Raw genomic sequence first — 13,793 nt, forward strand, 5'->3', positions numbered from 1 at the left:
AAGGTTTCTCTGTGTAGCTTTGCGCCTTTCCTGGAGCTCACTTGGTAGCCCAGGCTGGCCTCGAACTCACAGAGATCCGCCTGCTCTGCCCCCAAGTGCTGGGATTAAAGGCGTGCGCCACTGCCGCCGCCGCCGCGCCGCGCACACCACCTGTGGCTTTTTTTTTTTTTTTTTTTTTTTTTTTTTTTTTTTAAGAGAAGGTCTTGCTATGTAGTTCTGGCTGGCTTGGAACTCAAAATGCAGATCTAGCCAGCCCCAAACTTGCAGCAACAACACTCTGCTTCTTCTCCCCCTCCCTGCTCCCCCCCAAGTGCTCCTGGGATGACAGGTATGCATCATCACATCTGGGCTCTTCCAGCAATCTCAGTGGATAGACTTGGTTACCTCTGCGTTTCCTCTTCCGACACGTGTGGAGGCCAGTCAGGGTCCTTGTTCTCTTCTGGGGGGGGGGGTCATCTGACACTCGCAGGTGTGTGGGGAGGAGCAGTCTATGTAGGATGTAGAGGATTTAGCCAAGGTTAGACCAGACTTTCCCCCGCTCTTGCATCTGGCCTGTTTGCGGGCAAGGCTTTGTGGAAGAGACTCCTGTAGTTTACTGTCTCAGCAGCCCCAGCTGCGTGGCTACATCTGGAATGGCTTTCGGGGCCATTCTGTTTGCTTCGATGACGGCAGTGAAGGACTGACTCTGTGTCATTAACAGGGTAGGAAGGCCGCAGAGAGCATATGAGATAAGACCAGCACCGCAGCTTTGTTCTCAGTCCACTCCAAGTACCAGCTCCTATCTGTAAGTTCAGAGCCACTGGAGGCTCCCCCATAGTCCACTGGAGGCCGCCGGAGGAGGCAGAGGAACAGTCCGCGGTGAAGACCCTCGGCCTGGCCCCTGTTGCTGGCTGGAGCATTTTCCTGGGACTGTAAGCATTCTCATTACTGTGCTTATGAAGAAGCTGTCTCGGAGCACACAGCCCACTTCCCCAGATCCACTGTCCCAGCCCTGAGGGGAGGTTGGCTCCTGGACCTGTGGAGGGCTGGGGGTCAGGGGCTGGGCTCCTGGGGCAGCTGGGCTGCATACAGGGCCAGCGTGTGGTGCAGGAATTGGTACTGCTCGGCAGTCTGGATCATGCCTCCTCTGTAAGCAGAAGCACAGGGTGAGAAAGAGTCAAGGATACTGCCCCGTGCCCGTGCTTAAGCGTTCCCCTCACTGTCCTGCTGGGAAAGCTGACTCTCTCCTCCCCAAGGAGGGAAGTGCAGGGGGAGTGCCCCGTCTGGACTCTCTGTCCCTTATGTACCCAGCTCTTGAGGAAAACCAGACCCGATTTCTCCGGTTGGGTCAAGAATGTGTTCCCATGCTCAAGTTTTCCACTTGTCAATAAAAGAAGTTAACCCAGGGCTGGAGAGATGGCTTAGTGGTTAAGAGCACTGGCTGCTCTTCCAGAGGACTCGGGTTCAATTCCCAGCACCCACATGGTAGCTCACAACTGTCTGGAAGTCCAGTTCCAGGGGACCTGACACCTTCACATCAATACACATAAATAAATTTAAATAAATAAAAACGTTAACTCCACATGTGTACAGCAGGTCTCCTTTCTAGAACACTCACAGAGGCAAACCCACTCCTTCTTCCGGTTGGGGAAATAGACATTTACCATTCTAGATAAAAATGGGGGTGCTGAGTGCAGTGGTGTACGCCTTTAATTCCAGCACCTGGGAGGCCAAGGCAGGCAGATCTCTGTGAATTCAAGGCCAGGCTAGTCTACAGAGTGAGCTCCAGGCTAGTCAGGACTACACAGGACGCTGACTCAAAAAAGGGGCCGGAGAGGGTACATAATTATGGTAACAGCTGGTAGCACACACGCCAGGGTCTGAGCCTGCTTCTTTTCCTCCAGCCCCAGTGAGCAAGCACCATAGCCACCTTGTGTCTAGAGCAAATTGTATCTTTAGAAAAAAATAAATCAAGACAGAGTCTCCCTCTGTAGCCCACACTGGCCTTGAGCTAACTAAGCAGCCCGACACTGGCTTTGAACTCACGTTCAGCTGCCTTGGCTTCCTGATTACAGGCACGCAGTATCGTACCTCTCCTTGACTGTTACCTTGTTTCCTAGCTTTCCCCTGAGTAGAGAATTTGGGGGATGATGAGAGATAATTCATGGTGAAATGTTTAACTCCAGGCCCCCAAGCTAACATAGATGATCTTTCATGTGGGCTTAGTTACTGGCAACATAGGAAGCTTTTTAAAATAAAATGAGCTCCTTGCTTTCACCTAGGAGGGCCTGAAGGTGATGAAGACCTCAGAGCCACCCATGCTATTGCTGATGAACATGGCTGCACCTGCTTCCTATGGACCCACCTGTCCAGGCGCAGCTGGCACACGATGCCCAGAATGTCCACTTCCCCTCGGGCCTTCAGCTGCTGGCAGCCGATGCGGGTGGCAATGAAGCAACCTGTCCGGCCGATCCCTGCACTGGATGTGACCAGAGAGAGGACACAGAGGTCACAGGAGACCAGGGAACAGGGGCTGCACTGGATGTGACCAGAGAGAGGACACAGAGGTCACAGGAGACCAGGGAACAGGGGCTGCACTGGATGTGACCAGAGAGAGGACACGGAGGTCACAGGAGACCAGAACAGGGAAGACAGGTGAGCAAGGAAGGTTGGGGCCAGGCTTCGAACAGCGAAAGAAGAAATGGGGCCGAGGTGCTCACACCTCCAACTTCAACATCCCTGGCATCCCTGATGGAGACAGATAATAGCTCATCCTGGACAGGTTCATGAGCTTTATTAGTCTCACTCTAGGCCTAGCGCAGCTCGTCTTTTGCCTTCTGGTTCCTATGGACTTTAATTAATTTATTTATTTTTGTTTTTAAAATTTATTTGTTATGTATACAGTGTTCTGCCTGCATGCCAGAAGAGGGCACCAGATCCTATTACAGATGGTCGTGAGCCACCATGTGGTTGAACTCAGGACCTCTGGAAGTGTTACCGGTGCTCCTAACCTCTGAGCCATCTCTCCAGGCCCCTCGTTTTGGTCTTTTGAGACAGGATCTCACTATGTAGCTATAGCTGTCCTGGGAGTCACTCTGTAGACCAGGCTGGCCTTGAACTCACAAAGATCTATCTGCCTCTGCTGAAATTAAAGATGTGTGCCACTATGACTGGCTCTATGAACTTTAAATTTTTATTTATTATTATTACCATTATTATTATTATTATTATTATTATTATTATTATTTTAGATAGAGGCTCATAGGTCCTGCTAGCCTGAACTTGCTTTGTAGTCCAGGCTGGCTTTGAACTCCTACCTCCTATGGGGATTATAAGTGTGTACCCACACGTCCAGATTTTAGTTTGATTTTTTTTTTTTTTTGAGATAGAGTTTTACTCTGTAACCCAAGGGATGCCTGGAGCTTACTATAACCCAGTATCCCTGTAATCCTCCTGAGTCCTGGGGTTACAGAACTGCCAACCCACCCAGTCTTTTTTTTTTTTTTTTCAGGTTGTTATTGCTGTTGTTGTCTGTTTGTTTGAGACAGAGTCTCTATGTAGCCCATGCTGGCTTGGGGCTCACTGGGTAGACCAGGCTGGCCTCAAACACACAGATATCTGCCTGCCTCTGCTTCCCAAGTGCCGGGATTGAAAGGCCGGGTCTGTCTTTTTCCTAGTTTTTTTTTTTTTTTTAAACATTTTTAATTTATTTTAATGTGTGTGTGTGGTGAGTGTGTGCATGTGTACACGTGTGCCATGGTGCCTGTATGAAGGTTAGAAAGCCACCTTCATGAGTCAGTCTCTCCTTAGACTACGTAGATTCCAGAGATGGAATCCCGGCTGCCAGGCTTGGCTGCAGACGCCTTTACCCACCGAGGCACCTTGCCGGCCCCAGCTTTTCTTTTTTCTTTTCAGTAATGGGGTCCAGCCATGTAGCCCAGATGGACCTCAAACTAGCAGCCTCACTGCTGCAGCCTTGAATATGCTCAGCCCTGGGTTCACTGCCGTGCCCTGTTCCAGGGTTCGCTTTGATGACCGCATCTGTGTTGATGTCCAAGACATCTAACCGACAGTGCCTGGCTGCATCTTGCCTGGCTGCATCTGTGTTGATGGTCCAAGGCAGCTAACCGACAGTGCCTGGCTGTGTCCTGGCTGCATCTGTGTTGATGGTCCAAGGCATCTAACCGACAGTGCCTGGCTGTGTCCTGGCTGCATCTGTGTTGATGGTCCAAGGCAGCTAACCGACTGTGCCTGGCTGTGTCCTGGCTGGCCCCTTGAGCATTCCTTGTCCGACCACAACCTCAGACCAGCTTCCACAGATGCTCTCGGGCCTCCGCTCTTGTCCATTATCCTCTTCTTGACTCTTGACTGTCACCTTGAGATTTCTTTCTCTCTTCCCTCACACCCCTTTCTTGACTTCACACCCCCCCCCCTTAGGCAAGCCTCAGGTGTGTAATAGAAATTACACCTCGCTAGTGTAAGTAATAGAAACCACCAGTGACTCCCAGCACTTACACTGTGCGCCCCCTCTGCATGGGTTCAGGCATGCCTTGTTCGTACTTTTCACCTCCTCCTTTTTCCTCCCCCTTCTCTCCCTTCTCTCCCCTCTCACCATGGTACCATGTAGCCCAGGCTGGCCTTGAACTCCCTATGTAGCTTAGACTGGCTTTGAACTCCCGATCCTCCTGTCTCTACTATATGCCCAGGGAATAAACTGAAAAACTGATCCACTGGCAGGAGCAGGGTCAGAGGGTCAGCCAGGGGACACTGATGGGAACCTATCTGGAAGGCTCGTAAGGGCTTCACGAAGGGACCTCGTGGAACTGGCTAAGACACTTAGATTTGCCGTTTGGTTTTATTTTTTGGTTGATACTGGGAATTGAATCCAACACCCCAGATTTACCATTTTAAAATAATGCTTGGGGCTGGGCACACACAGCAACAACAAATCCAACAAAATCAACAGCAAACCCAAGCACTAAAAGACCCCAAGCAAACAAAAAAGTTGTTCAAGGAGGAAATGAACCCCCAACAGCGGAGGCCGCGTTTATCTCTTCTCTACCTGACTAGAAACCTCCCGAAAGCTAGGGCTCTGTAGAAAAGAGATAACAATACCGAATCGCTTGGACTAGAGATGGCGGTCCAGGTAAGGGTTGGGTCTGTCTGGTGTGGTTTTCCTTGGAGACCTGGTGGGCAGGGAAGGCCAGCGCTGGTTCGAGGCTGGGGTTGGGGAGGCCCCTACCTGCAGTGAACCACGATAGGCCCGGAGTTGGCAGCGGTCTCCGAGCTCTCCACCTCAGCCATCAGGCGCAGCAAGGGCCCTGCTGATTCTGGAGTCTGGTGGTCTGGCCAGGCCGAGAAGAGCACGTGCTTTACTGAGCGGCGTTCCTCCTGGTGCTGGCGTGTGAGGAAAGGAGAGAGGAAGGCATGAGAACCGGGGTTGGGGATTTAGCTCAGTGGTTAGAGCCTTGCCTAGCAAGCACAAGGCCCTGGGTTCAGTCCTCAGCTCTGGGGAAAAAAAAAAAAAAAAGAAAAAGGAAAAAAAAAAAAAAAGACACGAGAACCAGGATGTGGGTGTGGGTGCTGCCTCCTCTCGGTGCCAGCAAGTAAGTACTGGGCATCAGCTCGGAGCAGGCAAAGCTGATTCTCCCGACGACGACGACGACGATGATGATGATGATGATGATGACGGCTTTGATATTCATCTTCTACCATGACCCACTCCAAAATTCAAGGAAGGAGAATTTGAGAGAGGGAGAGAGACCCAGGCTCAGTCTTGGCTCTGCCTCTATCACACAACTGTGGGTAAGCATGCACGTTAATCTCATTGTCTTCTCTGGTAAGTGGGCACAATGATATCTTTCTGGTTTGTTTCCCAGGATGCTCAGGAAGCAATGAATTGATACAAAAGTAATTTGAAGGTGTAAGAATGTGTACAGCAACAGGAAGCCCCCCACTTCCTCCCTTCCTCCCGCTCCCCCTCCCTCCCTCCCTTCCTCCCTTCTCTCTAGATGGGAGTCTTGCCATGCTGTTCCACTTAGTTCTCCCCTCCCACCATTTGGTTCCAGGGATTGATCTCACATCATCAGGCTGGGCAGCAAGCACCTTTACCCACTGAACAATCTTTCTGGCCCCAGAAAGCATTTTTACAGTCCATCCACCTGTGCTGGCACATCTCTGACCTCCCTCACTCTTCCAGCATCCTGTGTCTGCCCTCTCCCCTGGAGCCTGGATGTGTAGCGTGGGCAGGGAATGCTTCCTGGTAGTCCCTATTTGTTTGTTTTTTTTTTTCCGTGCATCTCTATTAAATTAGAGGTGCCCCTGAAGGTTGTACCCATTTCTTTTTCTTCTATGGCACCTCTTAGGCACCTAGGATCAAGGCTTAAGTTAGTAAACTTGGTCCCCTCGTAGGGTGGCGCCTGGGTTCCAGAGATGCTAGCGTGGCCCAGACCTCCCATTGGTCTGTTCCAGGGGACGGTACCTGGATGGTAAGTTGCCTCACAGTGTACTCTGGGTGTTCTTTCATGCTCTGGATGCGGATCTGGAAGGGCCCATAGGTTTCCTCGTCGGTGGGCCAGTAATGTACACATTTCTGGAAGGGAGGGGTCTGGGAGTCAGAGTGGGAAGGTCCATTGGTGGAGCAAGGCTGGGACAGCCGAGAGAGGCCTAACATCCCCTTCTCCCATCTCACCCCATGAGTCAGGTCAGCGCCTGGAGTCTGGCTCTCCCAAGCTTAAGCACTATGGTGTCACCCCCACCCACATTTTGGCTGTGAACAGCCCCCCTGGGGTCTATGTATCTCAGGAATCTTCCCGAGGGAAATGACCTGGGGTCCCATCAGTGTTATGAGCTCTCATTGAGGCTTCTGGTCTGCTCTACATGGGTGGTGTTTGAAGGGAGGCTACAACCCGTTCTGGGTGACCCTGCCTCTTACCTCCTTGCCCTCTCGGAGCTGGGTGAGCATGACAATGAGGCACACTTCTTCTTGCCACACCATCTCCCAGAAGTCCGCCACAGTGTTTGGCATGGGGCCCTGGGTGGCAATGTAGACCTTCTCCTGCCCATCATAGCCCTGGGGAGGCAAAGCACAGAAGGAGAGAGAGGCTGTGGATTCGCACTCAAAGCCAGTGAACGTGCGCACTTAGATACGCTCACACACAGACAGACACACAGACAGACAGACAGACAGGCAGACAGACACACACACACACACACACACACACACACCAGAAGCCACATGCTGGAGGAGGACATGGGATCCATGATGAGAAACACCTGAGTTCAAATTCCTGGCCTCTGTGAGACTCAGTCTCTCGACCTATAGACTGGGCCTAGAGATTACCTCATAACACAGTGTGAATTAAACTCAAAAAAGTATATTGGCAGTCTCTCAGATGGCAGGCACCATGTACATGTTTATTCCTGTCTTCTTCTGCTTTCTTCAGGTGCAAGATATCATAGTCTTTGATATTTGTAAGAACGTTTCACATTTCATGAATCACTTTTATACATTTGGCACCAAAATCCAGCATACTCTTCCTAATCTGTTCAACCCCTTCCATCCTCCTTAGCTTCCACCGTCCTTCCGTCATCCATGCATCCACCGCTTGCCTGGTTCCCGCTGCCAAGCAAGCAGAGCACCACCTATCTACTATGCTTTCTGCCCAACAACTTTGCCTCCCAGCACCCCAGACTACCGTCCTACCACATTTGGCCACAAGGGGGCACTGCTTTCCTATCCCTTACCACACCAGGTGAGAAATTGGGCTAGATGGCCCTTCTTGCTTTGAGGGTGCTATTAGCTGGACATCCATCATCAGTCTCTACAAAGGAGGTGCTACTTGGTACAGGGTCGGGGGTCAGGGGGGTGGCAAATGAGTGTGGGAGAGGAGATGGGAGTAGATCCCAACTCGTGCTGCTTTGTGCAGCGTTTAGGAGCCAACTAGCTTTTAAGAAACTAGTGACAAAGCCGGCCAGTGGTGGCGCACGCCTTTAATCCCAGCACTCAGGAGGCAGAGCCAGGCGGATCTCTGTGAGTTCGAGGCCAGCCTGGGCTACCAAGTGAGCTCCAGGAAAGGCGCAAAGCTACACAGAGAAACCCTGTCTCGAAAAACCAAAAAAAAAAAAAAGAAAAAGAACTAGTGAGGAGGCTTAGCTGTGTCAGCCTGTGGCCACAGGGAGAGAGTTGTCATGGATAGGGTAACAGGGTAGGTTAGGAAATTTTAATATCTTTTCTAGGTTGATTTGGGGGGTCGTTCGGTGTGTCACCGTCCCCGTACCCCCCCCCCCCAGTCTGGCAGAGAGAGCTATGGCAGGAAAGGACAAGGAGAGAAATGCAGGCCCCTGAGGCCAAGTCACAGCTGGACTGCAGCAGCAGCCACACACTCACTCGGATGTAGTTGGCGTTGATGTAGTCGCCATCTTCCTGGCTCTGGGCCCGGCCAAGACAGACACGACTCTGGGGATCTAGGAAGTAAGATCAGTGAAGGTGAAAGGTCAGAGCGGACCAACAAATGCAGATTCTAATACAGTCAGAGGGAAGAGCGTCCTTACACCGTTCACCATATTTTGTGCCTGACAACAGGCATTCAGTTGAATTGTTTTATAGACAGGTAGCATAATACCTGTGTATTCTAAAATACAATATTTCAGATGGGCAGTGGTGGCACATGCTTTTATTTATTTTATTTTTTTTGTTTTCGAGACAGTTTTCTGTGTAGCTTTGCGCCTTTCTGGAGCTCACTTGGTAGCCAGCTGCTCGAACTCACAGAATCACCTGGCTTGCCTCCGAGTGCTGGATTAAGCGTGCGCCCACGCCGCTGCACATGCTTTTAATCCCAGCACTTGGGAGGCAGAGGCAGGTGGATCTCTGTGAGTTCGAGGCCAGTCTGGTCTACAGAGTGAGTTCCAGGAAAGGCGCAAAGCTACACAGAGAAACCCTGTCTCAGAAAACCAAAAAAAAAAAAAAAAAAAAAAAAAAAAAAAAAAAAATCCACAACAGTAGGGATCCACATGTTTTTGAGAGGGAACGTGATATAATCAAAGCAAAACTATTAACTGAATGATGATGTATAGGACAGACCACAGAGCTGTGGAGACCGATTGGGATATTGTCATATTTTAGCCTTGAGATCAGCGAGGGTATAAAATGGGAGGCAACTGATAGGAATAGAAAGAGATTCTGCACAGAAAAAAACTTTTTTTTTTTCTGATTATGAATACAAGCTTCAGATGAACACACATTGTCTAAGCTATCACTTGACCGTGAAGGATATGGGCCTCTCTCTCCAAAGGTGTGGGTCTTTTCCCAATCAAACCGGATGAGGGATAAAGGAGCTGGCTTCCCCTCTTTGGTAGCTGTGGAACTTGCTAGAATTAGGCCAAGGCCAAAGGCTAACAAACTCACTTGGCTGTTCACAGAGCCTTGCTCTGAATAGAGCAGGCAGCGAGCTTGGAGGCTCAGCCCAGGGCAGGACGCATGTGCTCGGCTGAGTTAGACCACGGTTCTAGAAGCTACTGTGGTAGACTCCAGCACTCAAGCCTGCCTCTGAAAAGGCCTGGTCTCTGTTCAAGGCCTGGGTCTGTCTGTGTGAGCTCACCCCTCCCACTGAGGCCCACAGTGAACTTCTGCAAATGTTATCTTGTAATTGTTATCTCTCTCCTGGCTGCCAGGGTGGTGGTAGTCTTTCTCTGTTGAAATACCATGTCTCAAGCACTGTGCTTCCTCCTTGGCTGATGTGAGGGTTTTTTGTTTGTTTGTTTGTTTGTTTTATTTCTATTTTATTTATTTTTGTCAAGGTCTCATATAAACCAAGCTAGCCCAGAACTTGCTAGACAGTGGAGACTGGCCTTGAATTCCCGATCCTCCACTCGCACCTCCAAGTGCTCGGATTATCACAGGCGTGCACCACTCTGCCTGGCTTCGAGGTATATATCTTGCCTTCTCAAGTTCTCCACCCCCAAGGACACTGCCCCCTTCATGCCCTCTGTGGCCCTTACTTGGCAAGATGGTCTTGTATCGGTCCTTGGAAGCATGGCCAGGGATATCCAGGTCTTCAGGGCTGACAAAGTTTGAGGGGATCTTCTGGTGGGGGAGAGTAAGTGTGTTAACATCTGGCCCCGGCCTCCTTTCTCCCCTTCCATCCTCTGCACACATAGGGACAACCTTCTCTCCTAAGCCTTGGCGATCTCCCCAAGGACCGCAAGGAGAAGAGAGGCCCGGGGAATCTACGATGGAAGGGCAGGGTGATGTGGAGGGGACCCCAACTTTCTTACCAAGAATTCCTCCTCTAGCTGCTTGGGGCTGGGTGGCTGGTGCTGCAGACCCCAGCGTGTAAGGGGGTGTCCGGCTGTGCGCAGAAAGTGTATGGTGACCTCCCGGGGTGTGTTCACCGAGCAGATGGGTTCCACAGCCCCCAAAGACCGAACATCCAGCATCAGAGCCACGCTGGAGCCCCTTCTGAAAGCATAGCCATCCAGTGCCCAGTGAACATCCCATAGTGCCTGCTTTCCTTTCAACGACTTGTCACAGAGCTTGTCTGCGGAGGCCACAGTTAGTCTTTCTCCTGACCTAGAGGCTCGGGGCACTCAGGGGTCAGGCCCTTACCACGTTCCCCTTTCCTTTTATCAGATACAATGGAGTAGGCTGAGACTCTTATGTGCCTTCCTGTCGCCTACCTCTCCTGCTCCTAAGCTGGCACAGAGGCTCCGATGTACACTCAGTGCCGTGAAGACTCCTGGACTTGTCTCAGAGATTGCTCATCCCAGCTTGAGACTGTGGGAGCAGGCCCAGGGATGACATGAAACTCGGTGCCTCAGACATCACAAAGGATGGGCAAGCAGCATGCAAATGAGCATTATTAATTCTCTTTCCAGGCCTTGTGGACTCTGTTGTTAGAACTGGGCGGCTGGGTCCGTGGGAGAGGGAGGAAATGAAAGCAAGCCAGGTCTAGGAAGATCCTCTCTGTGAAAGATCTCACCTCTCCTGCAGCCGCACATGCTTCTTGGCCGGAGCCTTGGTGGGTGGAGGCTGGGTCATGGCTGCCCCCAAAGACAAGGTCGGTGGCTGTGCTCTGGAGCGCCCCTCACAGGCCTGGACCATGCTGGGGTAGATTGCTGGGCTCAAGGAAGGCTCACTCAGCCATGAGGCCTGCCTGAAAGACAAGGTCCTGTATTTGCTGACCTCTGACCTGCCTTACTGGCTAGAAGGAGGCTCCTAAGCCCAGGCCAGCCATCCTTTTGGTTGGAAGGGGCCTAACTTTTTTTACCCTGTAAGTACAGGAGCTCTTTGTTGGGATGCAGGACAGAGGACAGTCTGAGGTTAGAGGAGGAAGGAGATACAGAGTGTAGGTATGGGTGAAGTCAGGAAATAATCCGGAAGGAGGAAGAGAAGAGGGTACCCAAGTCCGCAGGGCTCTAAGCTTGGGTCCAAATGAGAACAGCAGACTGTCGATCGCAAGGAAGGAAGGGAGAAAGCTCAGAACTTTTTAAGTCGTCAGCAGTCTTCTCCAGAATGAGAAACTGAGGCCTCTAGTAGCGTTGGAGCCAGTTGGGGACCCAGGCAGGCCACACTCTGGTAGGGTCGTCTCCTAATTGCTGGCAGCTCCCCTCCAAGATCACTTGTGGCTTCTGGGGGTCTCTATCCAGGGCGGTAGGCTAGGGGTGTTTCCTTCCTCTTCCTTCCCATCCCCCAGTCTCCCGCCTCTGTAACCGTCACAGGAAATGGCCTCGCCAAGCCCTAGAGCTCCAGCGCATGGTGAGACTGCAGTTGTGGGTACGAGAGAGAGAAGGGGCAGAGAGGTGATGAGGACATCTCCTTTGGGGGCAGTCCGCATCTCCCAGAGCGAAGTCACAGGTGCCATGGTGGTAGGGTTAGGGCTGCTGACCTCCAGGGACAGAGGCTTGGAACAGTGTGGGCCCATGCAGGTGTGGCTGGGATAGAACTCTCCCACGACAGAAAGGGGCCCTTTGCCTCTCTGCTGCTGGCATCCCGTGTGGCTCCTTTGCCCTCCAGCCACAGGGGCACCAAATATGCCACTGCTCATGCCTGGCCAGGCATGGTAGCCCCAAACTCGTGCCTCTTTACCCCATCCTCAGCGACGCCCCCCCTGCTTCCAGGCTTCCCCACCCCAGGGCCGTAGTTTGCCTGTGCCCACTTCACGTACTTACTGACGCAGCTGTGTCCCAGGCTGCCTTTTGCCAGCTGTCTGTCAGTCCGTCTATCTTTGAGGACTGAGAGGCTCCAGGAAGCCAGCTTCCTCCCTCCGCCCCTCCTGGCTTCCACCCACGCACACCCAGCTGCAAGCTGCCCTCCTGCGCCTGCTGCAGCTGCCACCAGGGGTCGGGTGCATCCTCCCCGCGCCCTCTGAGAGCAGGCTGCCAGCCGGTGCCAGCCACCCTTGCTGGGTGCAAAGGCTCTGGGAATGGGCAAGGGACGAGGCCTTCCCTGATCACGCCAGGTCTGCACCTCCAGGGTCTTTATCAAGCCTCCCCCCTCCACCTCCTTGCTGAGAAGATAGCCATAGGGGACCCTCAGGCGTTCCTCTGGTTGAGCCCTTGGCTAGAGACTTATTTCCACGGCTCGGCTTCTGCCCAGTGAGCCCTTGCTGCTGCTTCAAGCCTGGCAGTTCACGGCCAAGCCCAGGCCCTATCTGCCCGGAGCAGAGTAGATGCACCACAGAGGTGCAGTGTGGGAAAGAGGAGGGAGGATGCCTTGTTCTGAACAGGAAGGAGGGGCCCAGGCCCTGAGTCCCTCAGCCTGCAGGCACAGGCTAGTCGCTTGAGAACAGGTAGCAGAGCGAAACTGGAGAAGAACCTCGGGTCGTTTTCTAGGAGCCCCTCAGACTGCCCCTCGGGGAGTGTCTCAGAACCCTGCCATCTCCTCAGAAGACTTACAGATAGCTGTGGCCCTCACATCCCATGCCCTCTTTGCCACTGGGCCACTTGGATGCTTGGGAGCGGGGAGAGGAAGCGGGGGCCCCCAAGTTCAAGACTCTACAGCCCCCCCACCCCGCCTGGCTCTGGTAGACCCCTTGCTGGCCCGACTGGTTCGTGGTTCATGCTTGCTTGCAAGACTTTTTTTTTTTTTTGACTCTGTAATGTTCCCAACACCCTTCCTGGCCCCCAGCAGTCACATTCCACATCCTTTCTCTTCCTCCTACTTGTCTGATTCAACTGTCAAATGGTGAGACCAAAAAAGAAGAGCCGTGGAAAAGGCACAGGGGTGGTACCTGGAGGAGGTGGGAGGAGGGGCTGGCCTTCTTCTGCCTGCGGGGAGGAGGCGAGGACCAGGGATGACCCTTGGAGGTCAGGAGGCTGGGGACACCTGTCTTTGTCCTTGGCAGTAAGTCGGAAGGTGACGCTCCAGCGCTGGTTGATTCCGGCTCCCGCCGGAATATAGGTGGGCTTTCCTGAGGAGGAAGCTCTGTACAGCCGGGAGCTCTGTACAGCACCGGTTGGCTCTGGTGCCAGGATGAGGTAATAGGAGCAGGGGCCCGGGGATTCCTGCACACTTGTGTCCAGCGACGGGCACCTGGGCTCTGCCTTGACCTCCCCACAGGGGTGGGAGGGGAGTGGAAGGAGGACCACCCGCCCCGGGCCAGCTGTTGACTTGCAATCAAGAAAAGGAAGTGAGGATACCACAGGGGTGGGGAGGAGGAAGTAGGAGAAGTCCTCCCCCACAGGTCTGCCCAGTGTCCCAGTTCACAGTTTTAGCCTAGTGGCTGTGAGCACACCTCTTGATCCTCACAGATGGGGCCCAGTGAGTGGGGTTCACGAAGTTGGATCTTGGGTAGGGAGCAAGGAAGCTGGGAGAT

General features: G+C 52.6%; 1 protein-coding gene across 9 annotated transcripts; it reads right to left on the reverse strand.

The window, feature by feature from the left end:
* Nucleotides 1-441: 441 nt before the first annotated feature.
* On the reverse strand, nt 442-13,621 carry Ptpn7 (protein tyrosine phosphatase non-receptor type 7). 9 transcript variants are annotated; one of them, XM_037211385.1, is made up of 10 exons: nt 13,209-13,621; nt 10,959-11,132; nt 10,255-10,438; nt 9,979-10,063; nt 8,369-8,445; nt 6,914-7,051; nt 6,461-6,571; nt 5,222-5,376; nt 2,345-2,458; nt 442-1,126 (listed from the first exon to the last, which is right to left on the reverse strand). In XM_037211385.1, the coding sequence occupies exons 2-10, from the start codon at nt 11,078-11,080 to the stop codon at nt 1,033-1,035; spliced, it is 1,080 nt and encodes a 359-aa protein (XP_037067280.1). In that variant the 5' UTR covers nt 11,081-11,132; nt 13,209-13,621; the 3' UTR covers nt 442-1,032. The 9 variants fall into 9 exon arrangements, with proteins under 9 accessions (XP_037067280.1, XP_028732471.1, XP_037067286.1 ...); XM_028876638.2 differs by lacking the exon at nt 13,209-13,621 and adding an exon at nt 12,144-12,428; XM_037211391.1 differs by lacking the exon at nt 13,209-13,621 and adding an exon at nt 12,148-12,398 and having other exon boundaries at nt 10,959-11,128.
* Nucleotides 13,622-13,793: the final 172 nt, after the last annotated feature.

This window comes from Peromyscus leucopus, chromosome 15, assembly GCF_004664715.2.
Source record: "Peromyscus leucopus breed LL Stock chromosome 15, UCI_PerLeu_2.1, whole genome shotgun sequence".
NCBI lineage: Eukaryota > Metazoa > Chordata > Mammalia > Rodentia > Cricetidae > Peromyscus > Peromyscus leucopus.

Coding starts and splice junctions, on each gene's coding strand:
- Ptpn7 (XM_037211385.1), bottom strand. CDS start 11,080: ATGGTCCAGGCCTGTGAGGGGCGCTCCAGAGCACAGCCACCGACCTTG. Junction 10,064..10,254: donor AGCTAGAGGAGGAATTCTTG/GTAAGAAAGTTG, acceptor CTCCCCCACCAG/AAGATCCCCTCAAACTTTGT. Junction 8,446..9,978: donor ATACAAGACCATCTTGCCAA/GTAAGGGCCACA, acceptor CTTACTTCCTAG/ATCCCCAGAGTCGTGTCTGT.